Source organism: Drosophila nasuta, chromosome X (genome assembly GCF_023558535.2).
Source record: "Drosophila nasuta strain 15112-1781.00 chromosome X, ASM2355853v1, whole genome shotgun sequence".
NCBI lineage: Eukaryota > Metazoa > Arthropoda > Insecta > Diptera > Drosophilidae > Drosophila > Drosophila nasuta.
Genome location: NC_083459.1, coordinates 5,107,762 through 5,120,108, shown reverse-complemented (window position 1 = coordinate 5,120,108; position 12,347 = coordinate 5,107,762). Strand labels below are relative to the sequence as shown.

Genomic DNA, 12,347 nt, shown 5'->3' with positions numbered 1-12,347 from the left:
AAACAAAAATTAACCTTACCTGTATTAAATTATGTAAAGTTTATGAAAGTACAAATTCTTTTTAATGCTGAGGCCTTTTCATTGCGATATCTTCTTAAAGTTTATTGCAATTTTATTGAATTGACCCATTTTACCAAGTATTCTTTATAGGGATGCAGCTAGAGGTTTTGCTTTAGAAGAAAAACAATTAACAATCGATGATTAATCTTTTTTTCCTTTTTAGGAAATTGTAATTGAAAAACCGATGCAGCTGGAAATGTGGCCTATGACTTGCGGATGGAGTAAGTTGCAGTTGTGCCATATCTAAAACCGTTTGCTCCAATTGCAGTGTGGCAATGGCACGCCCATTTAAGCGGATTGCCCCGCGACTGCAGCAGCAGCAGCAACAGCAACTGAGTTGGCAAGCCAACAAGCCAGAGTCAAAGTGGGCCAAACAGAACCTGGGCACTTTGGAATGCATCCGATGATGACGGACAATTTTCAGACTCGAACGCTGACACTGAGTTGCAGTTAGGCTGGAACGGAACGTAGCGAAGGCTAAGCGATAGCAAATAGACTTGCACATCAAGAAAGAGACAGAGAACGAGAGTGCAAAAGAGAAAAATGAGAGAGAGAGAGAGAGAGAAAGAGCTGGAATGAGTTGGTAGAGCGACAACATTTGGTCGCTTGTCATCCGCATATTTCTGACCGCAACTTGGCTGCACTTCAATGAGCTTCAGGTCCGGGCCAAGAAGCAAATAGAAAAGATGCGAGGAGCAGAAGAGAGGAGAGGAGAAGTACACAAAGAAGGAGAAAGAGCAATGGAAAAACAGCAAAGAGAAAAACTTTCTGCTGTTGCTGCAGCCGTTGAAATTGGCCAGGCCAAGAGGCCCAAAAACCTGTTATCGATTTGAGGAAAATCTCATGTGACTGCAAACTGTGAAATATATATTTCACACACACTCACACAGAGTCACACGATGTGCATATGTATGTGTGTATGTGTGGTGGAAATTCGAAAAACTTTCAATAAAGCCCGTGCCAAGCGATTGGGAAACGTCTCAAATTAGCTTTTGCTATTGGCTTTGATCATCAGCAACAGCAACAACAACAACTACAACAAATGGCAAACACATAAACAAAACAAGCACTAACGATAAATAACAAAAAAGCAAAAACAACAATCAACAACAAGCAGCAACAAAACTCGTTTTTCCAGTGCGAATGTCAATCTGCAGAAAATGCAGCAAGGATTTGCAGTGGCAAAGCGAAGTGAAGCCATCACCAGCACTCAGCTGCAGATGCTGATGTAGATGCAGATACAGATACAGATACAAATACAGATACTTGGCAACGACAGATACAAATGCAGATACTTACGAACGTAAATAAAGCTGAAGATACTTGAGGTACTTAAAGATACAGCCACTTGCAGTTAGAGAAAATGATTTTAGTACTTTTAGAGATCATGAGATTTGATTACAAATGAAAATGCAGATTCAAATTACGCATTTTAGATGCTTTTAGAATTGTTTCTAATTTACTAAAACATTGTGCTAAAAGCAGAAATATATTTCTACAATATTTCTTTTAAATATTCGTTTTATTGCATTTATTGTACTTTTAAAATTGTTGAATTGCATTTCAACAATTTATAATGTACTTAAGCATTTTCCTGAAAGTGTATGTATATTTCTGCTTTTACAATCTTTTTTTATAAGATTCGTATTTTTACGGTCCAAAGTTGTTGATGCTTTTACCCCACTTACAAAACTTCTCGTTAACCGCTTTTTTATTGCACTTCTCCGAAATATAAATGTAAACAATACATTTTATTATTATGTGCGTATTGTGTATTGTTTCAATTTGTAATCAAAAGATTTAAAGATTAAATATATAATACATTTAATAAGGAAACAATTTAGGATGCAACAAAATGAGATTTAAAACTAATAATAAAACTTAAATATAGAAAACTAAAATAATTATAAATGTAATGTAAAGGATTAAATATAATATATACTAAACGAAATTGTTAGAAAAAAATAATAACATAAAAGTAAAATATAACAAATATAAAAAACTGAAAAAATAATAAATCACTGCAAAAGGTAAGTAATGAGAAGGATGAAATATATTCTTCAATAATAATGAAACCTAACTGAATCTGAATATCCATTTATTGTCTGAATCAATATCGCTGTGAATCCGAAATTTTCCAAGTTTTGGATTCTTAGATGACCCCAATCGATAGATTTCGTGGCAGCGAATCAAACGCAACAAATTGGGTCAAAATCCGTAAAGATATGGTCGAATTCGAATCATTTTTCTAATTTGCAGATAATTAATCAATATCCAGCAAACAAAATGTGTTGCATACTTTGAGGATGGCCCAAATTGACGTGGCTGCTGCGACAGCAAACCATAGATGGCGCCACAAAATTGTGCAAGTAACTTGCTGCTGATTTATGTTCGCCTGGTATTTCACTTGCTGACGGTCCAGTTTTTAATCGCTGTGGGCTGAATAGTAAATAAATAAAGTAAATATAATATATATAATATAATATATAAATATATATATATATATATATATATATATATATATATAATAAGTAAATATTATATTACATCATCTTATTCTGTAACAAAAACAACAACAACTACGTCTATTACAACAACAATAACTGCGCATGTATTTGGGCAAAGTTGCAAGAAATTTCAACGAGATCCCTTGGAAACTGTTTCGTTGAGCAGCTCAAATACCAGGCGATCATAATAGAATAGCAAGTGAATTCGGGATTCCCACAAAATACCAGAAGTAGCGCAGTTGTGACGTATGTGCATTAAAAACAATTTCGTAGCATACTTTGATGATGACCCATAGATGGCGCCACAAATTGAGCAAGTGACTTGCTGATGATTTATGTTCGCCTGGTATTTCACTTGCTAATAGTGCTGTTTTTAGCAGCTCATGACGGCATCGAGTGGCCAACCACAACAACAAATGCATATAATGTATATATATACAACAACAACATTTACATCATCTACCGGAACAACAACAAAAGCAACCCCATATTTTAGGTTAGGTTAGGTTAGGTAGGACCGGCTGCCCCAGTACGGGAAAAAAAAGCAAAGCATAGACCAGTGGAGGTCCGTAGCTGAACCGGTAGCTTATCTACGTCTCAGAAATCGCGCAGTATGGATGCATTTTTGGCAAAAGCCAGCAGCATCCTAGGAGATAGCCGTGAGACGTCCCGAAGATCGATGTGGCACGGCGAATTAAGGTATTTCAACCGGAGTCGGGATAACGCTGGGCATCTACAGAGAAGATGCTCAAGTGTTTCCTTAACCCCGGGTTCGTTGCATTTCCTGCACTGATCACTGTTCGTGATGCCCATCTTTACAGCATGGACAGCTGACATACAGTGGCCAGTTAAAATGCCTAGCATTAGCCTGCAGTCTTTCCTTGAAAGCTGCATGACGAATTTGGTTAAGTTTTTGTTAGTAGAGGCACACATCAGCCTTGCAGTTTTGCACGAGTTGGCATTACGCCAGCTCGCGTCCCACTGAAGTCTAGAGCGCACCTCAATTTCACTGCCTAGAGTTCGCAGGGATATCGGAACATTGCACATGTTGCCAACATCGAGCCCCACTCCCTCTTTGGCGAGAGTGTCTGCGATCTCGTTGCCATCGATGCCCTGGTGGCTTGGGATCCAATAGATTCGCACGACCGCAGATGCGTTCAGCGACTCTATTGCTCTTCTGCTGTCCAGGACAACTTTGGACTTGACCACATCAGAGTGCATTGATCTTATTGCAGCCTGGCTGTCAACAAAGATGTTAATAGAGGTGTGATCACGCTGTAAACCCCGAGCCAATTCGGCAGCCTTGCCAATGGCAAAAACTTCCGCCTGGAAGATGCTGCAATGGTCTGGGAGTTTATAGGATTGTTTGGAGACCGGGTCCGGGCAGTATACGGCCGCTCCGACACCATCATCCATCTTCGAACCGTCGGTGAAGAGGTTGAGGGCTTCGGGAATGCATAACCCTTCCCGCCAGCACTCCGGTTCCAAGAATATAGTGTTAATATGGTCAGTACTGGTAAGGGGATAGTATAGTCCAAGTCTCTACTAGTCTCCCTACCAATGGCGCTGTGACCATAGCCTAGCAGACCCAAATTGCCAGTTGCGGCAATCCGTAGGGACGATTTTGCGGCTATGGATTGCGCGTATAGGTGTAATGGTTCCACACCAGCTATTACCTCGAGGGCTTTAGTTGGCGTCGACCTGAGAGCGCCTGTGATACACAGTAGCGCTTGACGCTGTGTCCTATCCATGATGGATAGGTACGTCCTTTTTTCAGTGGCCTGCCACCACACTAGAACACCGTAGGTGAGGATAGGGCGAACAACTGAGATGTATATCCACCGCATTAGATTAGGAGAGAGGCCCCAAGTGCAACTAAGCATCTTCTTCGCCATGTACAAGGCTCCGGTGGCCTTCTTCACCCTTTCTAACACATTGAGCTTCCATGTCAGTTTGCTGTCCAGGACCACACCTAGGTATTTTACTGCTAGGCTCGGCTTTAGCATAGTGCAGCCTATTTTTGGGGGGGACCACGCAGGTACCTTATACCTCTTCGTGAAGAGGATAAGGTCCGTTTTATCCGCGTTAATGCTGAGCCCGGCTGATTCGGCCCATGCTTTAACTTCCGCAAAGTAAGTTCCATTACGGAACTAAGGGTGGTTGGGCATTTCCCAGTTATCAAAATGCTTATGTCGTCAGCATAGGCAATTAACTTGGGGCCCGTCTAGTAAATTTTAGAAGTAGGCTATTTACGACCAAATTCCAAAGGAGAGGCGAGAGAACCCCACCCTGGGGAGTGCCACCTCGCACTACCTTTGTAATGGCCGCATCGCCCCACGTAGCCACCACCCGCCTGTCACAAAGAAGGCGGTTGACCCATCTGTGGATCGCTGGTGCCGTGTTAATTGAGGTAAGGCCCTTCATAATAGCATCAGTGGTGACGTTATTGAAGGCGCCTGAAATGTCAAGAAATGCACCCAAGGCATATTCTTTATAGTGGTCCGCTTTTTCTATGGAGGCTACTAGAGCATGGAGAGCAGTCTCAATGGACTTGCCCTTTGTATACGCATGCTGATTTGGGGACAACAGATGCATTGAGTTGCTTCTGATGTGCAAATCAAGTAGCTTTTCCAATGTTTTTAGCAGGAAAGAGGTTAGGCTGATAGGCCGAAAGTCATTTGGGACCACATGACTGCATTTGCCCGCCTTGGGCAGGAAAATGACTTTCGAGGTCCTCCAAAGAGTGGGGATATGACCCCATGCGAGGCACGCCGAATAGATACCCGATAGCCACGGAACAATCGTGGGCTTGCTGGCTTGCAGCATTGCTGGCGAAAGTCCATCGAGACCGGGCGACCTGACCTTCGCAAAGGAGTTGATAGCCCAAAATATTTTGTTATCTGTAATTAGACTGGCAGGGAGTCTCATAACTGGGAGACTAGGAAAGAGCTGCCAGTCACTATTCTCTATTCCAATACATCCGGAAATGAGTTGAGAGCAGTGCTTCAAGAGTTTCAGCACTGCTCTCCGTCCACGCTCCATCGCCCGACTTGAGCAGACTAGGACTGGAAGCCTGCTTGGACAGCAGCTTCCTCAGTCTGGAGGTGTCTTTGATGTTATCCAGGTCCGAGCAGAAGGTTCTCCATGAAGACCTTTTGGATGATCGGATCATCTTCTTGTACGACTTCAGGAGAGACCTATACTCGTCCCAGACATATTCGTTGTCCGCCTTCTTAGCAAGTTGAAACATGCTAGTAAGCTCTCCACGTAGCGATGAGAGATCTGGGTTCCACCAGGGTGGCTTCGATCTTCTCGTCGGTCTTGAGAGTCTACAAGATTGGCGAAACGCTGAAAGTAGTCCTGCAGAAAGGACATTGACATTAGTTTCTAGGTCCTGCACCGAGTTGATGTTACCCGGCGAACCAAGAGACTTGGAAACAAGGCTAGAGAATTTCGCCCAGTTCGTGTTACGGGGATTTCTGAACGGCTGAGCCGCAGGTACCCTGTTAAAAGGAATGGTAAATTGAATGTACTTATGGTCCGAGAAGGAGGGTCTGTCCAGGACCCTCCACTCTTCAACATTGGTACACTCAGTTGAAATCGTTAAGTCCAGCACATTACTGGAGGTGGGACCTACATAGGTAGATACCTCACCCCTGTTGGCTAGTCTAAGCTTATGGTTAAGGATAAAATCAAGAACTGACTCACCCCTGTCGTTGATGTCGGGACTTCCCCAGACGCTATGGTGGGCGTTGGCGTCCGTTCCGATAATAATATGCTTATTGGAGGAGCAGACCATGTCCACCAGCCTCCGCAGCTCGTCAGGTGGAGCCGGCTTGTCGTGGGCCATATAACAGGATGCCAGCAGCAAACATCCTTCACGGCTCTCCAGCACCACCACGGTTAGATCGTCGTTGCTGTAATTAGGTAGTAGATGAGCTTTTAGCCCCTTCTTTACAAGGATGGCAGTTCTCGATCTGCTTACCAATGTCGGGACGTATAAATCATAGTTGGGCGACTTCAGTCCAGCCACCGTGTTGCCCGACGCTATCCACGGTTCTTAGACCAAAGCCGCGTAGGCGGACACTTCCTCCAGGGCAAGGAGTAGCTCCGCCGAAGCCGTTTTGGATTTATGGAGGTTGAGTTGCAGCACACTCATTAGAGGTTAGCAAACTCGCGGGGGGGCCCGTCTCCATGGACAGTTCCTCCCCCACCTCCTCCGTCTTGTCAGTCAGGCTGAGGTGCTGGGTGGCGTCGGTCACGCTCTCGAGACCGAGATACCTTGACACTTTTTAGCCGTTCATTGTGGGATCGAGTGGCCGACAACAAAAAAAAATGCAACAACATAGACTAACTATTTTAATACCAGATGATTCTTCTTACTATTTACTTACATCCACTACATATCTTAAAGACGCCAGTTAAAAATGTTTGTTGTTTGTGCATTCTAACATAATAATGAAATATAATTAATGAAATGCACTATTGTGTACTATATTCTAAACAATACATACAACAATGATGACAATTCAAGAAACTTAAAGCAAATAGTGTATAATAAAACAAAATTCCACAGCGAAGATCAGTAAAATACAAATTTGACAAATGTAAACAACCGTAAGGGATTCAAATGAACTCGACCAAAAGCTTATTGCAAATTCTCTAAGCCTTAAGTAGAAAACAAATCGATCACTTACATCATTTATTATTAGCCTTCTTGATCTCTCTATTCTTTGGCTATATTATAACAAAAGTAATGAAAGATTTCAGCATTGACATACTTATATCTTCGACTGTCATATTGTCCCACTTATATACTCTTAAGACATCTTATAATCTAGAGTATAATATCTCAATCTCAGAAGTAGATTAATCTGTTCAAGCAGCTGATAGAATCGTCTTGGAATTCGAGCAATGCCAACTGCTGACGCAGCTCACTTGTTCTTATTGGAATTCGTGATTCGAATTGGAATTTGACTCACCCACGCACTTGGTTATTTTTTTTTTGTTGTTTATATGTCAGCCAAGAGCTAAAGTGGCAGCAAGAGCAATAAATAAATTTATGAAAATACTCGCATCTTTCTTTCACTTGCCAAGTTGTTGGCATTTTGAAACACGTTTACAGCGCGTTGTTGCTGTTGTTGTTGTTTCTGCTGTTGTTGTTATTGTTGTTGTTTACATACGAGTATTTTCGCAGCAAACTGGTTTCGAAATCTTTGCAACTTGTTAATAATTTCGTATTAGTTGTTCATGTTTTTTTTTCTACTTCTTCTTTTTTGTAATACCCTGTAATAGATGAGGTTGTAAAACGAAGAGAATATGGAATTAAATGTGAAACAAAAAATGTTCAACTGCTTTTGTTGGAATTATTGGATACCTCGAATTAAAAGAACAATTTTCTGAGTAAACATTAAAACTATATCATATTTTACTTAGTAGCTAACACTCGCTTCTTTTAGTTATTATATTATTTTGTATAATAATTAAACAAATAATAATAATAATTTATAATATTTTAGAATATGTTCTGTCAAAGCAAGAAACCAAACGTTCCAAACCAATTCTTATCTGAAATCACAGCCAATAATATAATTAAATTTAATAAACTAGCAACTAAACCTTAATTAATAGCCTGAATAGCCTTTGGGTCATCTTAGTGCAATAATAAATTGTATTCGTTAGTTAAAAAAATTATAAATAATAATAATAATGTTATAACATATATGATAAACATTAAAGAAGCTCAATATTAATAATCAACATTTTGAGAGGGAATGAATTTATGTTGTTAAATTGTAGAACAATTTTGATATAAAACGTTGCCAACTTTTGATTACAAGTGGGTCAAATTTACGATCGCAATTTGCATGAAAACACAGGTGAGAAATCGCTGGGAAAGCTTTGATGTAAACCTTAATTTATTATTTGTTATTATTTATATATCATAATAAAAATGCTCTTAACAAATTAGTAGCAAAATAAGGTGGAAAGTGCAAAGTTTTTTAAATTCTTTTCCTGTTCTAATAAAAAATGTAATAAAAAAGAAAACAGAAACACAGAAATTTGCTAAATTATTGTTAACATCTTTTCGCTTAACAGTCAACTTTTGTGCAATCCTAGTTAATACTGCATTAAACTAAGATAAGTTATTAATGTACAACTTCTTTGTGAAGGGTGTCCATAGAAACCTCGTCAAAATATTTGCAAAACTGAACAAACTGTGAGCATAAAGGATAAAGTTAAACTCATAAATCTTTCTTAGTTATCCGAAAGCACATTAACTTCACTCACTTCTTGAATGGACACAACGAATCGGGTGAATTATGTCATTGAACTAACATTTATTTCTTAAAACCCGAACACATTTTCTTATCTCTAAGGGACCAGCATAGGGGAACCCTTTTCTATTTATAGGGTAGAAGAGTATTATAACTTTGTGCCGGCACAAAATGTATGTAACAGGTAGACGGAGGCATCTCCGACCCTATAAAGCATATAAATTCTTCATCAGTATCAATAGCCGAGACTATGTCCGTCTGTCCGTCCGTCTGTATGAAACACTGGATCTCAAAGACTATAAGAGATAGAGCTCTAATTTTTTTCGACAGCATTTGTTAGCTTGCACGCTGATCAAGTTTGTTTCAAATTTTTTGCCACGCCCACTTTCGCCCCCCGCAAATCAAAAAATCAAATAACAAGCGTATATTGCGCCGTCTATGGTATATTTTGAATGCGGTACTATATCGATATACCAAATACATCGCTTAGTATATTTTTTAGTATTTTTCTAGTATTTTTGGTATAATTTGAAAATAATACCGCAATATTTTGCTTTTATTCAAAATGGGTAGCGGCTATCTTTAGCTTTCTTACTTGTTTTATCTTTATGTAATGCAACACATGAACATTTGACATACACAAGTGCACTTTGAAGTAGTTGTAATTATTAGGATCTTATCTTTTTTGTCCTCTGTTTTTACGATATTGAAAGAACACCATATGGAGATATATTCTTTTAGTCTAAGGCTAACTTGGTGCACTCATGTTTATGCTTCAACATTGCTTTATACAAACATTATCCAAGCATTCATTCACCTTTCTCTTTCACTTCATTTACAGAGTATTTTCTAGTCGTGCCTTCTCTCTCTCTCTCTGGTTTCACATTCTAGTGTGTATACTTTGGCGAAACATGTTTTCCTTGCCAATTTCCATCGCACTCGCAGCTGCTGCTGCTGTCTCACCTTCACCTGCTGCCTGAACTCTGTTGCGCCCTTCCCTTACCCTTTCCCTTTCCTTCCATTACATTACATTTCATTTGTGGTCTCGCTCTTGCCAGGGTTGCCAAGCCACTTCGATTAGCTTTTACTGCCACCACAATTAAATTTCATTTCTTTTATTCGCCAACTAATAAACAACACACAAAAAAAAAAAACGCAAAAAAAACAACTTATAAAATAATTATGAATTTGAAGTTTGCTTTGCGGCTTCAACTTCTTTCTGGTTTACCAGCTGCCCGAATAGGCGTTGGCAGATGCCTTGGCATAGGCATTGCTGCTCCCTCCGCCTCCGGATCCATAGCTGTAGCTGTTGGCGCTGCTGCTGGCGTAGCTGTTGCCTCCTCCTCCTCCTCCTCCTCCGCCTCCGCCTCCCCACTGAGGATAACCGCCGCCGCCGCCTCCATAGTTGCCTCCTCCGCCTCCTCCATGATAATTGCCTCCTCCTCCTCCTCCGTGATAGTTACCTCCTCCTCCCCCACCATGATAATTGCCTCCTCCTCCGCCTCCTCCACCCCCATGATAAACAGGCACTTGCTTCACCACATAAATTTCATAGCTGGGCTGCTTGCGTCCATAGCCACCTCCTCCGCCTCCGCCATGATAGTTGCCTCCTCCTCCTCCGCCATGATAGTTGCCTCCTCCTCCTCCGCCATGATAGTTACCACCTCCGCCTCCTCCACCGCCATAGCCACCGCCACCTCCAAAGCCGCCTCCGCCACCAAATCCACCGCCACCGCCAAAACCACCGCCAAAGCCACCTCCACCGCCACCGCCATGGCCAAAGAGCAGCTTCTTCTTGAGCTGCAACAATGAAGGCGTCGCCAAAGCCAAGCAACTGGCCAAAAGCAGAGCGCTAAGCAGCAATTTCGAGTGCCGCATAGTTACCAAAAAAATTAAACTTGAACTTGGCTAGAGATTAACAGTAAAGTTAAGTGACAACTGTGTGGACCAAACTAATCGAGCTGCCGCTCATCACATGCCCATTTATAAGGGTGCTCTCACCTGAACTCAACTCAACTCAACTGAGATCAACTCAACGACTCATCCCCATTGTTTTCGGCCCGTTAAAATCGTCATCAACTGGCTGTGTTTGGTTTTTTTTTTTTTCGCCGGATGCAACACATATTTGCACTCTCAGCAACAACAACAACAACAACAACAACAATTACTACAGCTACTGCATTAACAATTAGTACAACAATAAGAGCCAGAACAACTTTGCTGCTGGCATTTGTTAATCAATGGATCAGCGCATCAGGCTCATCAAGCTCATCAAGCGAGCCAACGGAACGGACTTTGACAACTTGCAGCTCTCCTCTCCTCAATTAAGTCAGTTTTAGTTTGCTCATCAGTTATTTTTATCTTTTTCCAACATTTTTTCCAACACAATTTCTATTTATTACACACTGATTACAATATTACGTATACGACCCGCTGAACAACAAATACAAATTTTACTACAAATTTTACTCCACATTTTAAATTTTTAAAATGTTTCTCATATTTTCCAAATCTTCAGAAATTATATTCCCATTTAATTACAATATTACACATACGACCCACTGAACAGTCAATCAAAATTGTTTTCATTTTTTATTTTTCCAAATGTTCAGAAATTTTTCTCAATTAATTACAATATTTTCAAATGTTCAGAAAATATTCGCATTTAATTACAATATTACACACACGACCCACTGAACAACAAATACAAATTTTACCACGTATTTTACATTTTTTAAAATGTTCCCATTCAACTACAATATTTTCAAATATTTTAAAATGCTCAAGAAATTTTCCCATTTAATTACAATATTACGCATACGCCCCACTAAACGACAAATATAAATATTACTGAAAGTTTTGCAACATATTTAATATTTTTTAAAATGTTTTTTATATTTTTCATAAGGTCAGAAAATATTCGCATTTAATTACAATATTACGCATACGACCCACCGAACAACAAATAAAAATTGTTCTAAACATTTTTAATTTTTTAAATGTTTTTTTATATTTAACAAATTTTGCAAGAATTCTTCTATTCAACTCAACAATTTTTGAAAAATATTTAAGGCAGCTGTATCACAATATGAAAAATTGCGCATACGCACTATATTACAACAAATCCGCATTCAATTAACTAAGACACTTTTTTTGTTAGTAATAAAAACTCTTTTCATCAATGAACTACAATTATTCACCTTCGGTTGTATTTAATTCAAAATAAAGCAAGCGCCTAGTTTCAAATATTACGCATACGTTAATGCCAACAATCCATTTGTATTCATTCAAATTTCAAGAATTTTAGCTAATTTCTCATATTTCAAATGCATTTCAAAATTACTTTCATTTAATTTCCTTTAATTTTATGCTGTAATACCAAAAGCCCATATCACGTATACGTCATGTTATACTAACGGAACACTTAACAAATGTGTGTAGTTTTCTGGCACCTAAATAAACAAAAAAAAAATTTCAGTATAATTTAAGCAACATTTGTTTA

At 39.6% G+C, this 12,347-nt stretch overlaps 1 protein-coding gene across 1 annotated transcript; it reads right to left on the bottom strand.

Annotated features, from left to right (window-relative positions):
• Positions 1-10,069: 10,069 nt before the first annotated feature.
• On the bottom strand, positions 10,070-10,723 carry LOC132795471 (uncharacterized). Its single transcript, XM_060806191.1, has 2 exons — positions 10,221-10,723; positions 10,070-10,145 (listed from the first exon to the last, which is right to left on the bottom strand). The coding sequence occupies exons 1-2, from the start codon at positions 10,721-10,723 to the stop codon at positions 10,070-10,072; spliced, it is 579 nt and encodes a 192-aa protein (XP_060662174.1).
• Positions 10,724-12,347: the final 1,624 nt, after the last annotated feature.